This window comes from Ixodes scapularis, unplaced genomic scaffold (genome assembly GCF_016920785.2).
Source record: "Ixodes scapularis isolate PalLabHiFi unplaced genomic scaffold, ASM1692078v2 PGA_scaffold1__304_contigs__length_218370807, whole genome shotgun sequence".
NCBI classification, from domain to species: domain Eukaryota; kingdom Metazoa; phylum Arthropoda; class Arachnida; order Ixodida; family Ixodidae; genus Ixodes; species Ixodes scapularis.
In genome coordinates, this window is record NW_024609846.1 from 6746546 (window position 1) to 6772592 (window position 26047).

The 26047-nt window shown below is 46.1% G+C and overlaps 1 protein-coding gene across 1 annotated transcript in view; it reads right to left on the reverse strand.

The window, feature by feature from the left end:
• Window positions 1-6526: 6526 nt before the first annotated feature.
• Window positions 6527-26047, reverse strand: part of LOC115321114 — a 36599-nt gene continuing 17078 nt past the window's right edge. The window contains exon 4 of the mRNA XM_029981393.4: window positions 6527-6812. Coding sequence (XP_029837253.3) covers window positions 6637-6812 — 176 coding nt within the window. The 3' untranslated portion in view covers window positions 6527-6636. The remainder of the gene's footprint in view (window positions 6813-26047) is intronic.

Below are 26047 nucleotides of genomic sequence, written 5' to 3' on the forward strand. Positions count from 1 at the left end.
GTAGCAGTGCTGATGAAATGACTGGAAATAATTAATTGTAACATAAATTACAACGACTAAACATGACTTTCTTTTTCCTCCACACCTACGCAGCCCCCAACACTTTTAGGGACGCAAGGCGCGCTTGTCGTGTTTACGCTCCTCACTTTGTGGTTCGTTCTTCGGCTTTCGTATTGGCTAATGTGCCGCCATCTAATGAGCTGAGGAGAGGTAATGAATTCCCGGCAGTCACCACGCCAGGAGTCTATCAGCGTTACTAGAACAACTCAGTTGAGAAAGTGCCGAGGAAACCTGCTTGAAAACGTGGCTCTGATCCGTACTCGAGAACCGAACTTGACGCGATCGCAACGCCGCCATTTCTCCCGCAGCGACCACTCCGGGAACTGCACGGCTGCACGCATCGTTTCAGTAGAGCCACGCAAGGGCCGGTGGCGCCATCTCGCGGTGCCATGCCGCAGTAGCTATATAGAGCAACTTTCATGTTTTGACTAGCAGCTAAAGGGCGGCGCTGGCAACGCTTTGAGTTTGGTCTCGGTGGACGCGACCGGTACGGGTTTCAAGGGTAAGTTTCCCAGATGAGTGTATTCGTAACGTTGACTGCTATACTCCATTTCCTATTTAGCCCGACCGCAGCCGACTCCGCGATTCGATGGACCCAATCAAGCAGCGTCAAAACTCCATCGTCCCGGCGCTCGTCGTCTTCGTGCGTTTGCTCTCACGAGCTAAACCGATCACGCACATAAGAAAGTGCAGCATCACGGTGAATTCGCCCTGTGTGATTGGTTTAGTCGGGGATATAGTAACACTCACACTGGACACGAGCGCCGTGACGTCATACACTTGTAAATAATTCGCTCTATTGGATTATAGCCTCGGCTGTGGTCGGTCCTCCAAAGCACTTAAAAGAGCTGGACTCTGCGAAAGGAACTCGGGGAAATATAAAACTTAAATTATGTTTAAACAAAAAAAAAAACGAAAAAAAAATATTCGCAGTGGATGCGAGCATAGTGAAACGTCGCCCTAAGAACCGAAGCGCGGTCAGCGTTTCTTGCTCTTTCTTTCTTTCTTGTTTCGCATTCTCATACTCTCCAAGCACTCACTATGGGTGGCAGCGATTGGAACTTCAAAATGCCTTGTGAGAAAGCAGTCGCTCCACATTTCTTAGAGCTCATAAGGAAACTCGGTTGGAGTAGGCAGCTTCTGTAGTTACTCATGTATATTCGGAGATAATTTTCTCCGGTGTCCAGGTTTTTTTTAAAACGAAGTATACACTAACGCAAAAAAAAAAAAATAGAAACAGTACCTTGTAGGATGTGTTCCACAACCAATTTAACTCACTCTTCAACACCACTTTATGAATAAACTTTTTTTTTATAACGGACGTTTGAGCTTGTGTTTAATCTTCTGTTTTCATATAGCTTTTAAAACTGGGGCGGACAAAACTTAACGCAACTTTAGTGAACGCGTACTACGGTTGGTACTCATACCCACAGATACAACTTTCAGAAAAAACGCAGCTACAAAAACCGCCGTGAACATGAGGTAGACCAAGAAGACGGACCGCGCTTCAAATATAATAAACTCTAAATTTGTTATCCACACAGTAGCATGTACAAAGCTTGAAGGGGTTTTCCTGAAGGAGGTAATAATGAATTGCATGAGATATATCGATGCGCGGAATATAAGTGGTGTACAAGAAATAACAGTTGTCTGAATAATGGTTGTTTGAAATGTTCATGGTACAGTTAATTACACCTTGTAAAAATGCTGTTACTTCACCTAACGAAAAAAAAAAAGTTGTGTTTTTAGAAGGTCTGCTTTTAGACGGTTCCCATATATCAGGGGTCGGCAACCTTTTTCAGCGGCGGGCCGAGTCGTCATGGAAGCGACACAGAGGAAGCCAGAGGGCCAGTCGAGAGAGTGCGAGTGTTAGTGCTGGGTGGGGGGGGGGGGGGGGGGGGGAGAGGGGGGTACAGTGACTAACTTTCAAGAACATTTTTGTTAAGTTATCTTTTTGCTTGCGTGTCGTTCCATGACAGTGCACAGTAGTATTGTTAAATATTGTACGTTCTAGTTTTAACGGCATACCTTGTATAATGTTGTGCTCCTCCTCCTTGACTAATTTCCGGCAAGTAAATCTTCATAGTAAGTAAAATAATCAAAAAATTACTCATGATGCCAACTAAAATTAATAAAGAAGGTTGAATAACCTTAATATAATTTGAAAATCCAAACTTACAGCAGTTATTTTTTGGATTGTGATGGTAATGTACTCTTTAAGAGAATCTATAGGAAAGCCAGGCGTAATTTCTGAAGCCATTCTTATACCCGCGAGCGTTGTACAAAAACATTTAAGAAATATGATGTTACACATAAACTCCCCCTGCAGTGGATTGCAGTCAAGGCTGCCAAATGCACCGCCCAATCACTAACCAGTTAGACGTCACCTGGCATGTTGAATGACGTGCGAATCATACCGCCAATGACATGGGAACCTCGGAGCAATGTTCCACGTGGTCTCTAATTGGCTCGGCATTGGTTTTTATGTCCTGCAGCTATGAGTATTGTTCAATGTAGAGTGAGATAAATTATAGGCTAGTATTGCACAGATTAAGAATAGTGTTTTAATTTATATTAAAGGAGCACCACTTTGCTGAATGCCATGCCAGTCACATTTTACCCAATAGACGAAATGGAAATGGCGACGCCCTAATTATTTTTGCTCACCGATTTTGGGTTGCAGAATGTGTCACATCCGCTAAACAACCTCGTCCCTCTAAAGCCAGTGGTGAATTCAACTCGCACTAAAAGGGTTAACGTTGAAGGTAATGATCGCCATATCTACGTAATAAAGTGATGTGCTGCAGGCAACGAGCATAGAACAAACCATTGAAAGTGCAATTTTTACTCAACATGCATTCATTTTATTGCAGCTCAGTGAATGCACCTGTAGGATAAATGTTATCGATTACAAAAAATGTAAAACGTTCGTTTTTTTATGTATCGAATATGCCCTGTGAAACCCAAATGGCAGCTATTCATTCCTGGATGCATAAAATGCCCTATGGTTTTACTAAATATTAGTTTGTTGGGTTACTTTCTTCTGATAGTTTTTTAATGTATTGTTTGCGTCGGGATCTTATAGTTATAAAGAACTGGAGTTTAGTTTTCTGGTCTGTCTTTAAAGCTCACCTGATATTTATGTCGTCTTCTCTGTCGTGGCTTACATTTGCCCTTCAAGTTTGCACACCCAAAGAACCATATTTTATGACAAGTATATTTGAATATATTTTAATTCTTTCAAGATACTGCAGAAGACATGAATAGTGACATGCATTTCAGTACACCATGTCGATTCCTCGGTTTTCGTGATCCGCTTTAATCGGCTTAGTAAATTAACTTGTGGAAATTTAAGGCTTCTGATAATTAACGCCATTTTAATGCAAACCCAGACCTACCGGATATGCAGATTTAGTGTTAAGGCTTAGGTACAGACTTTTCAAACGTTTATTTTTTCACATCGCAAGCAATGCCCAGTATTTTTAATTTAAGTTAGTCGCCGTTTTATATAAGAAAATACCATTCTACTGCTGTATAAAATGTAGAAGGACATCGCTGAGCTCACGTTGTTTTGAGATTTTTCTGCAGCTGGAGTAACAGTAGACTACGACAAAAAGACACATAAAAGCATACGAGTTAGGATGTGAAGGAAGAATATAATAAAACCTTGGAGTTATTTGCATAACTGTGCTGATTAGAACTCTCGCAAAAAAGTGGAGCCGCTAGTGATCGAGTGACTGGCACAGATGGTGCGGGTTGAAAAAAATTTGGTGATAGCTTGCGCTTATTGTTCTATTTTTTTTTTCTTATATTCCTGAAACTTTGGAACATGTATGTCGCACATGTTTGTCGCCTTGCGTGTTTTTCATTCTGCGAAGAAATGAAGACCTTAAAAAATAACAGAACAAGACGTCTGGACTCTACAAACGTGTCGTTGCTTTTTATTCATTTTTGTCATTTTTTAATTATATGCATTATGTTGTCGTATACTACTTTTAAATCTACATATATCGGTATAGCTTTGTAAGGTCGCAAGGAAATGTCATTTCATTGCCCTGGGCGTTGGTGTTTTCAGATATTCAGGTTGTTTTCATGATTTTCACGAGAATTATTTTCATAATATACCTTTCCGCGTTAATCACAGCTGCCTAGGGCATGCATCTCTTAGAATATCTGGCTGTGAAAAAAAATCCCATTTGCGCGGTAGCCTTAATATTGAAGTCTTCATATTCCATCAGTTCCGAATCACTCGTATCCGTATAGCACTATAAAGGGCACATTCAGGTAAGAAATATTTAGAAGATCTGTCAGGATATTTTAAGCATTTATCAAGTTCTGTTTTGATCGTTTAAAAAAAGAAAGACGCTTACAACTCCCTGTAATTCCAAATTAGAGCGCAGCTCTCGAGGAGGAGGATGGGAGGGTACGGACGGAAGGGTGCGGGGGGAACGTGCGTGGCCACGAGTGAGACCCGTGCGTTGCATCATGGGATGTTTCCCATAATGCAACGCGCGGGACCCTCGTGACGTCACGTGTGACGTCATTATGGGACGCTTCCATAATGTACCACGCGGTTACGCCGACGGCGACGCCGACAGCAACGACGCTAGTCGGAAACGGGCACCGAAGAGCTGCGCTCTAAAATGTATGAAGGGCCTCCTAACGTGAAAACATCGGCAACGTTGTTCTATACCTATTTGTTGACTGTCATGGTAATAGTTTGAATAACTACTCTTCATTCCTTATCACAGAACTCATATGCATGCAGGCGTGAGGGCAATCCAACCACCCTGTTGATCGTTTGCAAGGGAAACATTACCGTATGAATCTTTAATTGCAGTAAACTCAACTGATACCACGCCTACATGTCAAGGACAATTGATCTGAGTAACACTGCGAAGTCAAATCTTGTACGCATATAGTAGGCAAGTGCCGAATTATATTGTCAAAATGGTGGTATAACTATTATCGTATTATATGACGTGGGGATTCGCTTGTTATTTATCAATATCTACACTATAGCAATTTTTTTTGTTCTTGGATTAAGTGGAATGAATCACTCCACAAGAAGGGAAAAAGAGTATTTCTATCTTTAATATTCAATAAAAATATGAATTTTGCATTTTAGTTTTCTCTTCAGCAAAATCGTACGAGATGAGCACACACGAAAAGAATGCGGTGCCCAAGAAGTCGCGACACTCCTGCACACGACACATGGTGAACGCGTAATTCGAAGAAAAGGTGCAATAATAAACGGAAAAACACTAAGAGCACGAAGGTGATTTACTTGATTGACACTCAAAAGTTATACATCTATTACAAAAGTCAGCGCCAAGGAAAGTGAGGGACAGGGGAATGCGTGGGCTGATTTCCCTGATCTAAAGAGGGCTTGCAACTTAAACATCACGTGCTTAATGCTATTTTTTCCTGCAACCGCATAGGTAGTTCTCGCGTGACAGTTGCCATGGTGAAATATGAGCTATCGTTAAATACCGCGGTGACGCCAACTTCGGTCAAGCGCTCACTGGTAACATGTTCCAAGCTTGGGAATTTCGTAAATTATACGTTAATCACTCGATTTGAAATAACAAGCTCCCATGTCTAAACACAAAAAAGGTACACATTTACACGCCTTTTAACATAAAACACACATCAAGACTTCAGTTCCACCTGCTGTACTCTGACGTTGTACTGACGGTACCAACTTTCACGAGTGGCTTAATAGTTTAGTTGAACAACTTATTAAAATACCTAATGTACCTTCGTGTGACTGACTGCAACAAAAAAATAAGTAATCTGGGTTAGCTTGGCCCTACTGCAAAAACTCTGTGCTTTTTTCTCTGTAGACTTTGATACGTACTTTAGCTATTTAATATGTTATAGAGCACCACCATCAAGCCTCTCGTAGAGTCTAGGGCCGTCAGTTCGACTCCTGTGCGCTGTACATCAAAGTGAAGTTTTGGGGTGTATTATCTGTGACTAATGATAAAATGGCCACACCCATTTGTTTTAGAGTGGAGGTTAACTAAGTTTTCAGTGAAAGAGGGGTTAGCGCCACGGTATTACGGTAGTTACTACTTAGGTTGTGCGACAGAAACTAAAGGAAATAGTTAAAGCAGAACGACAACAAAAAGTATAGCAAAAAGAAAAAGGAAAAATGTAGAACTATTCGCACGAACCCCTTTAATTTTAGCGCCTTCCAGTCGGCAAATAAAATGATTTGCTATTTGGCCGCAACTCATATACGTCAGAATTAAACATGGTGGCCACCACGAAAAAAGCGGCTCCATATACTACACATTTTTAAGCACACTAATGCGTGGGACGGGAATATTCCACTAGGTATAAAAATATATCCGAGTAATATATATATATATATATATCAATATTCTATTTTAGCAACTGCAGCTAAAAAAAACTTTCTAGGTTATTCGCAACGGAAAATAATTTTTTTTATGCTAAGAAAAAGTACTAAGATCAACTCGTAGGATGATCAAACAGAATACGCGCACAGCCAGTCTATATTAATCTAATTTAATGATAATCTGAAGTACTTTTATTGTTATTCTGGAATCGTCAAAAAATGCGGACTTGTCGAAGCGCTCTTGTTGCGTTCTTGTTTTGGCCATCCAGGCGTGGCCCAAAATTAGTGCCTTTAAATGTGGGCGTCTTCTCTTCTCCTTGAGTTAGAGAATCTGTGGTAATATTAATCTTGACAACTCTTCCAGGTTTTTTGATGCACTCCACTTTTCCTGAAAAAAACAACAAAAAAACTTAAGGTACAAAATAATTTTTCTATCTGAATCGTAAAAACAAATCGATTTGGAGCTCCCGTTCGGTTACGTTTATATTGAACCAAAAGCATTTCATAACATTTCATGGCATGTAACATTGCATCACAAGGTTCAGGCATCATATGCGTAATGCCACACGCAGCTAACACTAATTCTTAAAGCTAGTTCACACAGCAGCGTTGTCTAACATTATGTTACGTTACGAAAGCTACTAGTCACCGGGACATATTTGCTTCATTCGACATTCGAGAAACAAATCTTTCGGTGACATTTATGTCAGGTAAGAAAATGGTGCTCCGTGAACAGGCCTTCAAATGTCGTCTAAGCTTAAGCTTGAATGTCCTGTTTACGCTCTGTTAGGCTCAGTGGAATTCTTAGCTCAGATTTGACCCAGGTAGCTATTGACTGAATTGTTTCTGGGAGATTCCGAAAAAGCCAGGAAAGAGTTTTTTTTTTTTTTTTTTTATCAGAACGAATATTAAAATGTGCCATGGCGCTTTTAAGCAGGAAAGTTTAGCAATGTCGATGTAGCATTTAAAATGATTGCGCTGTTTTATAAACGTAAACGTCAATGGGATAACTGACAGCTTCAGAAACGGAGGACGCGGGTTATGATGGTTACACTTCTCGCTTCGTGGTTAGTTGTTCGGCACCAATACCGCCATCTGATATATTGAAGGGCGATAATAAGGATCCTTGTGCTCGCCCCGATCTGCGTCTCTTCAGCGGTTAGGGACCATGCAGAAGGGTAAGAGCTTGGATGAGTTGATGATACATTGTGGAGAATTGAAAGCGCTGAAAGACGAAGATTTAGTAGAAGAAGGACGTGACCACAGAGCGCTGTCGAGACTCGCTGAACTTCGACCGAGCCACCTACTCGAATATCTATTCTATACCAAGTAGCACCGTACCGTAATCCGTACCGGAGTAGTCTTACTATACACTATAAGAGTATGCATCCTAAGAAATCTGGTGCGTCACATGTTCTGCGAAGCACTTGGGAGGACCAGTTGCATGCGATCTACTTATTGATCTTGGCGGTGCTCAGGCTGCAAGTAGAAAGTTTCAATATTGTCACGTGTGGTGACTAATAAACAAGAAATAAACAGGAATAAATAAACGTTTAATGTGGCGAACTTGTGCCAAAAATAAAAGGGTACAAAAGATAACAACAGAGCGTCGCGGGCGTCGAAGGCGGCGAAGCAGCACGATCAAACGCTGAGGCGAGACTGACTCGACAAAGTCGCTGGCGGCCTCTTATCTAGAGTGAGCGCTATCTCGAAGTTTCGGCGGAGAAGGTTCGAGCGTAGCGCGCTCGGGGCGAGAATGAACATGCACATTCTGGAAAAACAAGAGCAGGGATAAACGATAGAAGTTATGTCAGTAGTAAGAACAAACGAGAACCTTCTACAAGTCCGTGACCTTGCGCGCGGCATTATCCCCCCCCTTTAAAAGCGCATCGTCCCGATGCAGCACAAAACGAAAAACAAATCCACAACTAAAGGACAGTAGAATTGCTAGCCATAGTTCACAGTTCACCAGTTCACTGTCCACCGTTCACAGTTCACAGTTCACACGTCGACGACGGTGGAAAGTGCTATCGTTCGTAATACGGCTTCAGCCGGACGACGTGCACCACCTCGGGTCGTGGCTGGCGTCTTGCAGATGGACGCGTTCCGTCGGGAAGGACTTCGTAGTTCAGATCGCCGAGCCGTCGGATGATCTTGTAGGGTCCGAAATAGCGTTTCAGAAGCTTCTCGCTGAGACCGCGGCGACGGATGGGCGTCCACACCCACACCCTGTCTCCGGGCTGGAAGTGAACGTCCCTGCGACGAAGGTTGTAGCGGCCCGCGTCGACGCGTTGCTGGTCTTGAATCATGAGTCGGGCGAGCTGGCGGACTTCTTCGGCGCGTTGAGCAACCACCTGGGCGTCGTCGCTCTGATTGTCAGATGGCTCATGGGGCAGCATTGCGTCCAGCATGGTCGTCACCTTCCGACCATGTACCAGCTGGAAAGGGGTGAATCCAGTGGTCTCCTGAACCGCCGTATTGTAGGCGAACGTGACGTAGGGCAGCACCTCGTCCCACGTCTTGTGCTCAACGTCGACGTACATAGAGATCATGTCGGCGATTGTCTTGTTCAGTCTTTCCGTCAGCCCGTTGGTCTGCGGGTGGTACGCAGTTGTACGACGGTGGCTGGTGTGACTGAGTCGGAGGATTTCTTGGGTCAGCTGCGCCATGAACGATGATCCGCGATCTGTAATTAAAACTTCTGGAGCGCCGTGCCGGAGGACGATGGACTCGATGAAAAACTTGGCGACTTCAACAGCCGTGCCTGCTGGAAGGGCTTTCGTCTCGGCGTACCGTGTGAGATAATCGGTGGCGACGATAATCCAGCGGTTTCCCGACGTTGACGGCGGGAAAGGGCCCAGTAAATCCATTCCGATCTGCTGGAACGGCATAGACGGGGGAGAAATCGGGTGCAGAAGTCCTGACGGCTTCGTCGGCGGTTTCTTGCGTCGCTGACACTCATGGCATGATCGAATGTATAGGTGAACGGTCTTCGGTAGCCTCGGCCAGTAGTACTTTTCACGAATCCGGGCGAGCGTCCTGCTGTATCCAAGGTGTCCAGCCGTCGGGTCGTCATGGCATGCTTGAAAGATTTCCTCTCGCAGGCTGGCCGGAACAACCAGCAGCCAGGCAGTGTTGCTCGTTCCGAAGTTCTTCTTGAAGAGCACGCCTCGCCGCAGAACGAAGCTTGGCAGGTCTCGGGCCAAGACTCGCGGAACTGAACTTCCTTGACCTTCGAGGTGGCCCATCACGGCGCGAAGTTCGGGGTCGTCTCGTTGAAGTGCTCCCGCGTCAGTATCCGTAAGTGCTCCGAAAAAACGGGCGTCATCGTCGTCGTCGGTGCTGTCGGGTGGAGATTCAATTGGGGCCCTAGACAAACAATCGGCGTCATTATGCTTGCGGCCAGACTTATGCGCAATGGTTACCTCAAATTCTTGCAGTCGAAGGCTCCAGCGAGCGAGGCGTCCTGACGGGTCCTTAAGCATTCTGATGTTAGCCTGAGACTGAGGCAGGAAAAAAGAGGAAGTTTCAAAGTAGAAGAAAAAGGAACAGTCGAGCGGCATTGGAGCGGCAAGAAGAGGATCCTCAAGGCGTACAGAGAAGCCTCAAGTCACCGGATCAAAGAAATACGCAGCGCTTCCGAAAGACTTTGGGAGCTCCTGGTGGGAGGTGATTTCAAGCGGCACAGGGACTACATCATTTGGAACAGCATCAGGAGGACAGTTTAATTTTTTTAGAGACGTATCCTCGACTGTTCCTTTTTCTTCTACTTTGAAACTTCCTCTTTTTCCTGCCTCAGTCTCAGGCTAACATCAGAATGGTTAATTTCCACCAGCTCGCCTGCGCACTCACTACAATATCATGGGTCCTTAAGGTTGGCGAGCCAACAGAGAGCGTGGTGGTCCGTGACAACGCGGAACGGGATCCCGTACAGGTACGGACGGAACTTGGTTAACGCCCAGACGACAGCGAGACATTCCTTGTCGGTTGTTGAGTAATTTTTCTCTGCCTTGGACAGTGCCCGGCTTGCGTAAGCGATCACCCTCTCTGCTCCGTCTTGTCTTTGGACGAGTACCGCGCCTAGTCCGGCGTTGCTGGCGTCCGTGTGAACTTCCGTTTCCGCTGATGGATCGAAGTGTCCGAGAATGGGGGGAGACTGGAGTCTTTCCTTCAGTTCGTTGAACGCCTGTTCTTGCTCCTCCCCCCACTGGAAGTTCACGTCGTCCTTCGTCAGATGTGTGAGCGGTGCAGAAATCTTAGCGAAATCGCGAACGAAACGCCTGTAGTATGCGCACAGCCCAGGAAATCTTCGCACGGCCTTCTTGTCTGATGGCTTCGGAAATTCGGCGACAGCGGATGTCTTTGAAGGGTCAGGACTTACACCTTGAGCACTCACGACATGGCCCAGGAATTTGAGCTCGCCGTATGCGAACCGACATTTTGACGGCTTCAGTGTCAGTCCGGCATTCTGGATAGCCTGTAGCACGGCTCGCAGGCATCTCAGGTGCTCGTCGAAGTTGGTGGCGAATAACACGACGTCGTCGAGATAGACGAGACAACTTTGCCACTTCAAGCCGGAAAGAACGGTGTCCATTACGCGCTGGAACGTCGCCGGTGCTGTGCATAGTCCGAACGGCATAACTTTAAATTCGTACAGCCCGTCCGGCGTGACGAAGGCGGTCTTTTCACGATCTTGTTCGTCCACTTCGGTCTGCCAGTACCCACTCTTCAGGTCCATCGACGAAAAGTATCGGGCGTGGCGCAGCCGGTCCAGGGTGTCGTCGATGCGTGGCAGCGGGTAGACGTCCTTTTTTGTTACGGCGTTAAGTCGGCGATAGTCCACGCAGAACCGAAGGGTCCCGTCTTTCTTTTTCACCAGGACTACCGGTGAAGCCCACGGACTCCTTGAGGGCTGAACAATGTCGTCATCGAGCATTTCTTGGACCTGCTTCTGGATGACTTCTCTCTCTTTGACAGAGACACGGTACGGCGACCGATGAACAGGAAGCGCGTTGTCTTCAGTGACAATTCGGTGTTTCGCAACGGTCGTTTGGCGCACCTTTGACGACGTGGAGAAGCACTCGTTGAACTCGACGAGTAGGTTACTGAGTTGTCGTCGTTGTGGGGTAGGCAGGGTTGGATCGATGTCAACCTGCGAAGGCGGCGTTGTCTTGGGTGGCCACGAGGAGAGGTCTTCTGATATTCCGGCGATTGCGGCTGAGTCCGGGAGTTCCTCCGCGTGACCCACGGCGGTGCCTCTTGTAAGGTGCTGGGCCTCCTGTCGGAAGTTCGTTACGAGTGCGACAGTCTGTCCGTCTTGGAGCTCCGTGACGCCTCTTGCGATGCCGATCCCTCTTCCTAGAAGCAACTGGAGGCTTCCTTCGAGCAAAACGTCGCCGCAGAAAGTCTCATCGACCACGACGGGTACGAAAACACTTGACCGCGGTGGTAGGTTCACGTGGTTTGCGAGGACTCGTACCGCGGATGACGTCGCTTTGGGGTCCTCCTGCGGTGGAGCAGGTTTTCGTAGCGTCAGCCGGTTTGCTCCGAGGTCGATGACGGCGCCATACTCGCAGAGAAAGTCCATTCCGAGGATAATGTCCCTCGAACAGTCTTGCAGAACGACAAACTTGACAGGGCACGTCTCACCGTGGATCTCGACGCGAGCAGTGCATCTCCCAACCGGCGTGATGAGGTGCCCTCCGGCGGTTCGTATTTGAGGTCCATCCCACGGCGTCGTGACTTTTCGAAGACGGCGGGAGAGCCTCCCACTCAAGACTGAGTAGTCTGCTCCGGTGTCCACGAGTGCTGATGCGTCGTGGCCGTCGATAACAACGTTTAGGTTGTTGGACACCGATGCAGAAGCTTCGTTGCGATGCGTGGCGTCGGGAGAGTGGGAGCGCTCCGTCGTTCTTGGAGGCTCTTTACGTCCGTCGTCTTCGGCAACTCCACCTCCAGGGGTTGCCGCGCCTAGTTTCCCCGGCGAGGAGCGAGGGGTGACAGGCTTTCACGTCGGGGTCGGTGCATCGGCGAAGCCGGACGTCGTGGCGATGGCGACCGGAACTCTCGGCGGGAGGCAGGCTCGGGGGACTGAGGTCGTCGAAGGTACTCGTCGATCTCCCGAGGGCGTTCACCGTAACGGGGGCGTGGGTCATTCGGGTGGAATCCGCGCAGCCCGAGTCGTCGGTATGGGCATTGGCGGTAGGTGTGGTTCGCTTCCCCGCAGTGGAAACACAAAGGACGTCGGTCGGGTGTTCGCCACACGTCGGTCTTCCGAGGTGCGCGGGGCTCCTGGCCGGCATACTGGACCTGGTCGTCGCGGTGGCGGTCGTGCTGCGGCGCAGGAGATCGACGTCGGGGCGGAGCGACATAGGCTCGAGGAGGAGGTGGTGGCCTTCGGGCCACTGCGGCGTAGGTCGGGCTGGGCTCCTCGGGTGCTGCTGCGATGACAGGAGTCTCCGCCTGGAAGGCTCGGTGGACCTCCTCTCGTACGACTTCGGCGAGTGAGAGAGAAGACGGGCTATCTGCAGCAGGTAGGATCTTGCGGAGCTCTTCCCGGACGATATCCCGGACGATCTCCCGGAGGTTGTCGACACCGTTGGTATTCGGGTCCAGTAGGGAAGCTGTGACGGTTGGAGCAGTAGGCGCGCCGGCGAGTCGGTGGTAGTGGCTTGCTCGGGCCGTCAGTGCGCGCTCGATGTTGGTGGCTTCACTGACAAAAGCATCGACGGTCGTCGGGGGATTCCGAACCAGGCCTCCGAAAATTTCTGCCTTGACGCCTCGCATGAGGATTCGAAGTTTCTTTTCCTCTGTGGCCTCCGGGTCGGCTCGGGCGCTTAAACGCAGGACATTCTCCACGAAGGCGGTGATGCTCTTTGGGCCCTTGAGTCCTGGTACGCAGTAAGTCTTCGGCTCTCTCTCGGCGATGCTGGTTGACGAATGTCGCCTTCAGCTGGCTCTTGAAAATGTCCCAGGATGTCAACGAAGACTCGTGATTTTCGTACCAGCTTCTGGCAGTCCCCTCGAGCGAGAAATACACGTTTTGCAGCCGTTGCTCGTTGGTCCAGCTATTGTGGCGGGCGACGCGTTCGAATTGGTCGATCCAATCTTCAACGTCTTCGTGGAGTTCGCCGTGGAACGGAGCCGGTGTCCGAGGAGCGACGGGTAGGTAGACGACGGCAGGAGCGGCGGGGGTCTGCGACTGGTTGGCCATCGTCGGCTGCCTGGTCCTGGGTGGTAGAAGTCCGTATTCCGGGTTTAGCCCTTGGGTTCGGCGACTTGATCGAGTCTCGATCTGGTCTTCGTTGGGTCCTCGGGAGCTTGGGTTCGGACTTGCAGTGCGGGAACTTGGGGGGCTGCGCTGCACGAACATGCGGTACCCCGCACCTCCACCAAAAATGTCACGTGTGGTGACTAATAAACAAGAAATAAACAGGAATAAATAAACGTTTAATGTGGCGAACGTGTGCCAAAAATAAAAGGGTACAAAAGATAACAACAGAGCGTCGCGGGCGTCGAAGGCGGCGAAGCAGCACGATCAAACGCTGAGGCGAGACTGACTCGACAAAGTCGCTGGCGGCCTCTTATCTAGAGTGAGCGCTATCTCGAAGTTTCGGCGGAGAAGGTTCGAGCGTAGCGCGCTCGGGGCGAGAATGAACATGCACATTCTGGAAAAACAAGAGCAGGGATAAACGATAGAAGTTATGTCAGTAGTAAGAACAAACGAGAACCTTCTACAAGTCCGTGACCTTGCGCGCGGCAATATTGAGTGTAGAATCAAACGCGATTGAGGGGGGGAAGGGGGGGTTGCGTGTTTACGTTAACGTTGTCGTCGCCATTCGCCACTCGAAGGCTCAGTTTGCGGCTCCGCGCACGCTCAGTGTGAAACACGTAACACTAAATCAGACGCACAGTGATTGTGTTTGCTACTACACGCCATGCTAAAACTCACTAGTATGTTTAGACCTGCAATCTCTGCTGTGGCACGAAAAGCATGACGTGTTACGTGTGTACGTCGTGCTAATTCACACACACAAAAAAATGTTTTTTGTCTATACATATTTTTAATATGGTCATCCACCACCCTTGATTGCACCGATTGGATCTAACGAGATATTTGTGGAGCACTAGCCGTACAACTTCTTTATTATATGGTCGCAAGCAACTCACAGAACGCACTGCGTGGCGAGTCCTACGCATCTTAATATCGTTCCGCAGTCAATGCGAAGCGCAAGCTCATCTGCTTCTTACACAGGCGTTGCGATGATGTCGGAACTCCGAGCTCTTATTGGCTGATCGAAAAAGAAAATATTGGTCCACCCACTATCCATTCAATCACAGCCAATCAGAGCTCGGCGTGGTTCTGACGTCACCGCAGCTCCTGCGCAAGGAGCAGACCGTCTTCTACTCCGCATAAGGCTGCGACATTGGACGATACCCTATTGAAAAAGGCCAATATGAACTCGGCGTATTGGAAATATTGTATTCCAATGAAGTTGATGGAAACCAATAAAAACGTATTGTTATCCGATTAACCCGATACGCACGATGGGAATTCATATCGGAGCACAATATCCCGATATAGTATGTGGTTATTGGTATACAACAGGATATTGGAGCACAATATCCCGATAGAACTTGCGGTTATTGGTATATAACACGATATCGAAGCACAATATCCCGATAGAACTTGTGGTTACAACACCATATTGGAGCACAATACCCCGATAATGCGTGGTTATTGGAATAGAATACGACATCGCGTGCCTTTTGGTGACCGATATGGACATACTGTAAGGCCTCACGATATATAAATATCGGTCGTCGATCACGGGCCCAATATGATATCGCGTGCATATATCTCAGAACGGATACCAAGTTACCAACAACAGAAAACGTAACACGATATTCAGCGTTCGTGAAGCAACATGTGGATATCGGTATGCCCACATATATGACATCGCGTGAATGATGTCGTAAAACTGCACGAGTTACCACACGGCAACACGCGAGAGAAAGATATTTTAACACAAACGTTCTGCCTTGCGAAAACATGAACATTGATTGACAGTGCAAGTATATAAAGCAGTTGGTACGGCACACAGTAGACACAGTCTTGCGTGCTTGAAATGCTGGATAACCACCAAACCATTCAGAATAACTATCTGGTACACCCGCGACCTACCTTTCAATGAAAAAGTCCATTAACGACGTTCTTATTGAAGTGATCGTTTTACAAATGTTTATTGCAGTCGTTCTAATGCAACAAAAAATGGTTTACCGGTGTTCGAACCCAAATCGAACGCGATCCGTGACAATGTCGGTTCGCAGCGCACGATAAAATAACGAGGGTGAATAGGTTTGACAGATCTTACGCGCACATTTCTCGATATTGACCCACCTTTCGGGGTAATCCTACGTCGCTAACAAAATCCACGACCACATGCGAACACATTTCACCCACCACTCTTTATCTTCATCACACCGATTCACACACTGTTAAAAAAAAAAAGAAAACGACGTGGAAAATACGTGCATTTGCGGCGTCAAACGATACGTTACGGCCTCGTTTTTTGAGAAGTCGTCAACCAGCGCGCGCACCAGCTGGAGTTCGAAGGGAGCGAGCCGAGCCGCCTGACTACGTTGCCGGGCCGCCGTGCCGCCGTGCGCCGAGCATGCGCACTGCTGCGGGCGACCCGTCGAGACGCGAGCATGGCGAGCACGCGAGAGCGACAGACAGTGCTCCTTGCTCGTGAGCTGCAAGCGAAACCAACGTACTTTCAATCGCTTCGAAAGGTACGTATACACGACTTTATGACTTGCAGCATTGAGTGCTTTGCTTTGGTATACACTGATCAAAGTAAACACCGAAGGACAGAAAAGAGACATGATGTTTTGAAATCGCAGCTTATTTTAACGCTCGTGTCCCCTGTTGAAAGCCTCTAGCTGTGCTCTGTTGCAGGCGTCATTTCGACTGCGTGTACTCCAATGTAACGTCAGTCAGTGTTACACTCGCCTAGCTTTGCTACCTTCTTATCTCATGTGCGAAATAGACGTAGAAACCAGCGCCGCGTCTCTTTCGGACACCTCTCAAGCGCCTCCAGCCCCCTTCCTTCCGGCGTGCTTGCCGCCGCGACCGTTCGAGGCATTGGATTCGCGGGCTCGTTCGAAGAGGCGTTGTTTGAAGCTGACGAGTCGGCGAACTGTTACCGGAGCTTCTCTTTAGGCAAGTCGCGCTCGGCTCTGAGCTCGTACTTTTTTTTCTCCCGGGTAGACCATGAGTGCCGACCACTGATCTGTGGTGCCGACTGACGCCGAAAGAAGTTAAAAACGCTAGCGAGTGAGTCAAATTTTTGTGACGCCGCCCAACCGCCCTGCTATCGGCTGCACAAAGCACATAATGTAAAAAAGAAAAAAAAACGCGTTTCTTATTTTTCTGTCCGTCACGTTTCACCTCAATCGACGCAAAGGGAATCGCGGCTGTACGTCGGTTGACTCATTACTGTGCCTAGATTGTAGATTGTCTCACTGCTCTGGAGCCTTTTTTATGTGATCTTATTCTGATAACGTTATATTTTGCTTTTTCATCTTGGCTGCATACTTCTAGATGACCTTCTACACATCGCACTCCTTGTCGACATGTCGCGGGACTAATTGGAAGTCACTGTTTGCTCAGTCCTTGGTGCACATATTTCTTGTTCAACATCAGTTATCTGAAGGAGGCACCATGAAACCCTAAAATTTGTTCAGAGATACCTCAACATACTGTATTAGAGTGCTGTTTTGTGTGTTGTAGTTTCATACAAACCAAATTGCACTTTGTAATAAACCCTATAACTGTTCAGTACAATTAAAGTTGCAATGAAACATTGGCCACAATAGGGGACTCGGCTAACGTGGCCGAAAAATTCCTCACATAATTTTCTCCATGGGTCATTTTGGATGTTGACAAATTTTCTTGTGAATAGTGAGTGTTATGCACATATGTTTCTTCTACTTTTGGTACAGGTACTTCAGTTAGATAAGCCCCAGCAAAGACAGCAAGACAGTCTCATGGGGCCACACCAAGGATAACAGCTTTCCTGCTCGAGTCCCGGGTCATGTCACCGAACTTCACTGAACATAATGGTACATTCCCTTTCCTTAACTTTTCCCTCTGAAATGTGTTTTTCTGTTTTTGTTTTTGTAAAAAGGGTAGTACAACGTTTAAACACCAAAACATTCCTAAATGGTCTCTGTACCAGACAATAGTGTCTTAGGCCCGCTTCAGACGGGGCAACTTTTTGAGCAATTTTGGGGTTGCTGGTGGGTTGTTCCATAGCTTTCCCTAGATCGACACGAATTGCTGAGATCTGGTCTGGCTCGAAACGGACAAGCAACTCGGACAACTCGGAGATGTTTGAAGCGGCAGCAGCCAATCGAGAATGTGATATTTTCACGTGAAACCCCTGTGGTGGTGATGATGATGACAACTGAGCTTGCCATCATCATCATGAAATTTTACTTTCCTTGCTTTATTTAGATGCACAGTTACATAAAAAACATGTTTTTATATCTTTAAATTGTGCTGAGTATACTAACTCGTCTTTTTGAAACGGTTTATTTCCAAAAACGATCCATTTCAAAACAGAACCAAGTCTTTTAGCTGTCATTGTCACCACCACAGGGATGTCACGTGAAAATATTGCATTCCTGATTGGCTGCTGCCGCTTCACACTTCTCCTAGTTGCTCGAGCTGCTCGTCCATTTCGAGCCGAACCCGATCTCAACAATTTGTTTTGATCTGGGAAAACCTAGGGAACAACCCGCCAGCAGCCTCAAAATTGCTGGAAAAGTTGCCACGTCTGAAGCGGGCCTTAGTTAACTGAAATCGAGGGCAGTGGAGCTCTTAATTCAAACCCACGTGGAGAATTTCTTTTTGCCTTTTTTTAGTACACACACACGCACACACGCACGCACGCACGCACGCACGCACGCACGCACGCACACACACACATATATACATATCAGGGATAGGCAATATTGCAAATACAAGTATTTGAAATACGTATTTCAAATACATTGTGTATTTTGCGTTTGTATTTAATTACAAATTGGGTAATGTATTTCATGTGTGTATTTAAATATTAAAATGTGGGTATTTCAAATACAATTGTAATTAAATACAATTTTGTGGGCGAAAATACATCCCTCAAATGTATTGTCACGACTCAATTTGCTCACCTAAGATGTGTTCAGAGTAGGAAGAAAACTACGTTCTGCACCGAATGCAGTGTCTCTCAATCAAGCACAAGCGTTTAGTGACTTTATGATTACGGTGCTAGTCCAGGGCAAGAATAGTGACGAAATCGACGTTCACTAGCGGACTGGCTAAATAAGTGCCTGTGACCGCTTGTGATGCTTTCCAGCCTGATTTCCATCCATACTTTTGCCTGGAACATTCTAAATGCGCGGGTTGTCCAGATTTTCGTGACTGGTGCGAGTTGCAACAATAAAAAATTCTCTAGATAGTGCTGCGCGTCTTGGTCGTCTCGGTTCTTTGTTGGTCTATAACAAAATGTAATCGACAAAAAAAAAGCTGTTTGAAGCTCTATACTTTTTTAACCTATTACGTCCAAGCTGATTACATTTTTTGTGATTATATTTCTATAACATTACTAGAGCCTCGCACACTGACTCCCGAGTGTGCGATAAAAAATTAAAATGAGATACCCAGAAACCCGTTGCAGGTGCCCTGAAGTCGCTGACGCTAATTTTGAGGAATGTATTTGGAAGAGACCAAACACATTTGGTTGTATTTGTATCTTATACTTAAAGGGATACTGAACCAAAAAATTTAGTGTCCATAATAAGTGGCGCACATTCTTTCTACGAGCCAGCAGCAGCCGGTGTGCGTGAGCACACGCAACAAAAATGACGTGAAAGACCTCCATTCGCGGTGAAAGGGGTACTCCGCCGTTTTCTTCATAGTCCCCGATTTGCCTTAAAGCTTGCTAGACACACCAACAAACATCGCTGAACTAGTAACCCAAATATTTGGACAAAATAACGTTTTTTCGTGCAGTTACAGAATTTACAATTTTGGACCTCATCGTGTTTTTCAAAGTGAAAAGCTCTACGGGCAACATTGAAAAAGTGACTTCATGGTTGGGTAGGAGTTCACTCTTTGGGCTGTAGACTTTGTTCACATCTGATTACAAACAGTTTCATGGTGTCAAATGAATGCTTTGGAAGGTCACTCCAGCCCCCGCGCAGCAGCACGATACAAATGCTCGGCATAGTTCATATTTAGACTGCCTGCTCGAACCGCAATCCAGCCCAACCGTGACGTTCAGGGCAATGAAAAGCGCGGGTGTATTCGAATCTTCGTTTTGGCGTCGTTTTCATTTGCCGATTTCACAAAAACTATTCTGAATTTCGCGATACTAAATAGCATACCAAAAAGAGTAACGGACGGCGATTTCGAATATATGGTTAGTTGGGGTTGCTCAAAATATCGCCGGAGTTCCCCTTTAAGATGTCAGTGAAATCTATGGGCTTCGGGCCAAAAGAGAATAAAGACAAGTTTTTCATCTACACAGTGATGTCTGGTGTAACAGGTAAGCGATTAGTTGGTCTAACAAGCACGTAGCTGTCACTTGTAGAGATGAAAAGCCTGGCTTTAGTCTCCTTTGGCCCGAATCCCACGCATTTCACTGTCCTCTTAAGCGAGAATGGAGGTCTTTGACGTAATTTTCGTTGCGTGTGCTCGCGCACACCGGCGGCTGCTGGCTCGTGGAAAGAACGTGCGCCACTTATTATGGACACTAAATTCTTTGGTTCAATATCCCTTTAATTTTTTTTTGGGAAATGTAATTAGATTTGTAATTAAATACATTTTTGACGAAGTGTTTTGTATTTGTATTTCAATATATTTGCATGTATTTTGCCCATCCCTGATACATATATATATATATATATATATATATATATATATATATATATATATATATATATATATATATATATATATGCCTTTTTTAGTTTTAACGTATAGACACATAATTTGCACACTAATTCATATTCAGAAGTGCTTTTATTCACACTCTGTGGCTCCCTAGTGTTTGCAATAGCTCCGTGGTGAGCTATCGCGAGCTCTGCAAAGGGACGGGCATCTTCCCACCCTTTGCAGGCTGTAAAGCTGTAGTGCACAGCTCTAGCAGGTCGCACCTCGCACACTATCTCCATCATGAAGCATAGGTGCTGCATGAGTCGCATCACACTGTAAGGCCATATATGGCCGGGTCACAGCACCTGGGACCATTCGTCACTGCACTCAGGTATAATATGGTGGCATGGTCGGGGCATGAAGGAGGGGTACAACTTGTAAATGCAGATCTTCATCACATTTGAAACACATTTTTTTTAACTTTTGTGTCGAGTTGTCGGTCTTTTAAGGGTGAGGAAGCAAGCAGCAGCGAGAGCAAGAAAAAACAATTAGAAGCCACTCTTACTGAGAATCTATTACGGGCACTAGGAAGCCGCCGAGTATAATTAAAATGCTTCTAAAGGTGAATTGGCATATAAATTATGTGCTAGTGCCTCAAAAATTGAGAAAAGAAAAACAATTTAGATTAGGAGGACTTAAAGGACTTAAACCACAACTACACAGTCTGTAAGTTTGAAATTTGACACCTGAAACCACTCGGCCACCACACAATTTTATTTCCAGGTTATTCATCGAGGTATATGAATTTTGTTTGCAGCTGTCAGCTGCAAGAGAGATTGCCTTGTTTTCGTTCACTTTACTATTCCCACCAAATATGACAAGTGACCAAGAATAGAACCTCATTTGTCGGCCGAGGCACTGTGCTTGCACAGGCCAACTAGCCTGTCTTGCTGGGCTCATATTTTCTTTCATCACCCGTTTAGGATTCTGTTGTCGCTCATCAAAAGAAGAAAAAAAAACTTACTAAGTCTGACTTATTCTGGTGTGCAAATACCCTTGGCAGTAAACTCTGCTAAATGGGGCTAAATATATATACTTTTTTTCAGCAAATATGCATTGTTTTAGCAAAATGAGCTACACTATTTGACTAAGGTGAAACAGAACGAGCCTCTCCACCTGGGTCTGTTTTTATATCTCGCAGGCACTATTTCCTGCTTTTTGTGGTTTGTACCAGATCCGGCCAAAGCATCTGTGTTAGACTAAGACTGGGTTCTTTAGGATATGTGCATGTATTCTTCGCAGCAAATGGCTGCCAATCAGGAACACGTGTTTGATCTCGGCCACCAAGAGCAAGTATTTTCAAGGTGAGTGATTGATGCCTATCTGTGTTGTGTGTTTCATTCCTCACACTGTCTTTATACCGTAATATCCCGAGTCATCGCCCACCCCCCTACCGCCTGAAATTCATTAAAAAAGGGGGGTGGGCCATGTCTCGGTGGGTGAGCACAAACACTTGAAAAAAAGCGGAAAAAACCGCCTATTTTCTGCGTATCTAGCGCTGATGCACAAGAGATACATCAAACTCAAAACTCGATTTAGTTTCCTTGTTTTATAGAAGAAAATGCTCACGAAAGAATATTTTACTATAGCGAAGTCCGTTGCCTGCGTACGCGCTAGAAACACCGCCGATCTGCATATAGCGCGAACGTTAGTTCCGTGAAAGAATGTCACCACTACGTTCTCCTAGTTAGTAAAAAAGAAAGAAAGAAAAGTCTACAAGAAAATAGAAAAAAACGACCAGGCGCAACGAGCGAGCGAGCGAGCGAGCGGACCAAAGAAGCGACCAAGAGCAATTCTGGGAAAGCGGGAAAGCCGGCGGTCGCGTTGGCAAATACTTTGGCGTCGGGCCAAGTCGGGCGCCTTGTCAATCGCAAGCTCTTGCGCAACTTTCTTGTTTGGTGCGTACATACGTGCCTCCGTGCACGGCAGGCTATCAATGCACGGTTGGGACGCTCTGCAAACGTCTGTGTAGGGCGTTCCAGCAAAGCTTTATTTACGCGTTGGCTTTGCCTAAAATATTGCACAACCGCGGTCGCGGCGGGCGGAAAGAAGAAGCGGGTTCGCGGTGACCTTACTTCGGCGGAGACAGACTTTAACCTAACACTCCGAGGTTACATTAACAAACTCTTATTTTGTTATCTGTATCGTTTTCTTTTCGCACGAATACACGACCACTTTGGGGTCGCTCACGGAGGAAATGCGTAAACAAAAAGAAGTGTCTTTCCCTCCTTCGTTTTACTTTGTCACGGACGTCCTCCAACTGTAAGGTCCGCGGCCGCGTCATTCGGGTAGGATGAGTGTTCGCGGATCGCGGAGTCCACGCTGGGGTATCTGAAGGGGTGGGCGATGACTCGGTGTTTTTTTTCGGAAATCGATATTGGCCCAAAAAATAGGGTGGGCGATGGCTCGGGGATGGGCGATGACTCGGGATATTACGTAGTGGTCTTGTGTCAGACTTTTGTGTCTCTGTCCGGCCAAAGCATCTGTGTTAGACTAAGACTGGGTTCTTTAGGATATGTGCAGGTATTCTTCGCAGCAAATGGCTGCCAATCAGGAACACGTGTTTGTTCTCGGCCACCAAGAGCAAGTATTTTGAAGGCGAGCTATTGCCCGCCTTAATGAGTTCCAGCATTTGTCAAGGAGCGCTAAATCAAACCCCGGGGGTTGGCCATTGCAAAAATGTTGATTCGGAAGCGCATAAGGAGGAAGCTTTACAAAAGCATCCACCTGCCTCTACAAGTGAAACCGAAACTAAAAATGTGGGTTCCATTTGAAAAAAAAAAAAAAAAAAAAAAAAAAACGTTGGCCCGAATTAACTTGGGGGCGGCACGGAGCAAACAAGCCACGGTACGAGTATGCTTGGTGCAGGCTTTTGTCGAAGTGGTCGATGACTTTGTGTTTTGTAAAAAAAATTGTTTTTTTTCTAAAGTGTGGTGGTCGAATATTCGGGGATGGGCATTGAGTCGGGGTGTTAAGGTAAAAATTTCATCCACATGCCAGGATTCATGTGATTGTCCGCCTAGCGAGGGGGACAAGGCCTTCAAAAGTTTAGGTTCGCAAAAGGGGTGCGTCAGTATTGACGCCTCATTATATATCATGCATCTCATTTCAAAACGCACTATAAATGACATGCCTGAGATTTGTTTGGGTGTATGTCCTCTCAGCAAGTATATGGTTCTGTCTCAAAAAGGTCTGATCTGATGTTGACCGCACCTCAGGTCTCCACCGATGATTCATCAGGATGAGACCCAACCGGGACACTAGGGAGGAGCGGCTTAAGCAAGGGAGGCTACATTTACGACAGCTTCTTGCGGACAAGAAACGAAAATAGATAAATGGTAAGTGTTTCATTTGCTATGCCTTTTGGCGTGTACATTATGTTTGTTATGTTTCAAGATTCCTGCAGAGTTCAATTTCAACTATTGTAAAATACCGAGCATGCGCCCAGATCACAGAAGCACCTACCCTCTGATTCGGAACGATCCGCAAATAAGCAAAGGGCATACCAGACACCCATCCACCTGTTTTGAGCCATGCTCAAAATATTAAAGACCGACGACCAGTTTGCGCTTTCCACTTTTCCCTCGCTTCCTTCTCTCGGCCCTTCTACCCTGTCCACCGTTGCCCGTTTCCTCCTCCCCCAGGGGGAGGAGGATCTTCTGCCTTGCAGAATCTCGTGTCTGGTCGTCGGCCTTTAAGAGAACACATCCAGCGCCAGGTGCTGTGGCGTCTTTGCCACAATGGCGCCGGTTGCAGAGCTGACAGACTCGTGACTGGCCTTTGGGAACCAGGGAATCGAGATTAAAGAAGTAGCGCAGAAATTGGAGGCGAGTCGTGAAGGTGAGCAGAGTTAAAAGAAAACAAGGATGAAGGGAGTTCGTCGCATGAGGCATCTATGTCCCGTGCATATAATTTTAAATGTGCTGTAGTTGGCTACTCAAAAAAATTGTCACTTGGAGGTAACTAATCGCAAATCTCTTGCAGTTTCCACGGCCCACAAGCCAGCAGGCGCCAGTTCGTTCTTGTTCAAAGGTGAGGATTTAGATTTTCTAGATTGCTCTGAAGCAGCAATACTGAAGCCAGACAAGCGGTACGGCATATTTAATTGACAGAACTCAGAACGACTGGGGACGCTTTCACTGAAGCTTGTTTTGCTGCAATACACGTGTGTATTGCAGCAAAACAAGCTTCAGTGAAAGCGTCCCTACTCGTTCTGAGCTCCGTCAATTAAAGGTGCCGTACCGCTTGTCTGTCTGGCTTCAGTGTTGCTGTAGGCGACAAAACATGTGCCCAGTTTTGTCACAAGAGGCATATTATGTCACGCACATGTAATTTTGAATTTATCTGGCTTAGTGTGCTGTAGGTGGCTGGTCAAAGAAATTGGTACTTGGACGCAACTAATCGCAAATCTTTCTGGCGGTTTCCACGGCCTAAGAGCCAGCAGTCCCAGTTTGCTTTTCCTCAGAGGTGAGAAATCCAGATTCCCGAAGCAGGAATACTGAAGCCAGACGACCGTTACAGCATTTTTAGTTAACGGAGCTCAGAACGACTGGGGGCTCCTGCATTGAAGCTTATTTTTCTGTTATACACGCGAGCGACATCGACGTGTGCCCAGTTACGTCGCAAGAGGTTATCTATATCCCGTTCATGTAATTTTTTTAATCTATCCGACTTAGTGTACTTTACGGGGCTACTCAATGTAATTGCTACTTGAACGCAACTAATCGCAAATCTCTCTTCCAGTTACCACGGCCTACAAGCAAGCAAGCACCAGTTTGTTTTTCCTCAAAGGTGAGCATTTCAGATACTCTAGTTAGGTGTGAAGCAGGAATAGTGAAGCCAGACGAGCGGATAGGTATATTTAATTGACCGAGCTCAGAATGACCGGTGGCAGTGGAATTGAAGCTTATTTTTCCGCAATCAAACACACATAATTTTGAATCTATCCGGCTTAGTGAAGGATTGCTACTTGTTGCGAACTAATCACAAATTTTTATTTTGCAGTTTCTATATGGCTACAGCTAGCAGGTGCAGTTTTCATTAAAAGGTGAGGATTTCACATTCTGTTTTCAAACATCAAGTTTTTGAATGAGGGTCCTAAACAATTAACTTTCTTTTGCAGTAAATGCCAGATTCTCCAGTTCAGGAATAAGATAAATATATTTGGTTTGGATAAGCCCAGTGTTCTGCTTCTTTATTCATAATTTGACAACAGCAACATTTTGTTTAATTTATCACTCAGAAATACACACAAGAAGAGACTGCGTTGCAGAGAAATGTTGCGCTGAACGTGATATTCCAACTCGTATATAGTTTTATTGGTAGCCGACATAATATATTGGATTCCAATATCCATAATACGCTGAGTATATTGGAATCGTAAACCCTTATTGGATCCCCATACGACACATGGGGATCCAATAAGGGTTTATACGGTATTGGATTCCAATATTTTCAGCGTATTATGGATATTGGAATCCCATAACAAATCCTTATTGTATTACAATACAATAAATGCAATGTCTTCCAAAACACTGTCTATATTGTATTGCAATACAATAAAAAGATATTGTTTCCCAATATCCATAATACGCTGTTTATATTGGGGTTTTCCAATAGGGTACAAACGCGTAAGA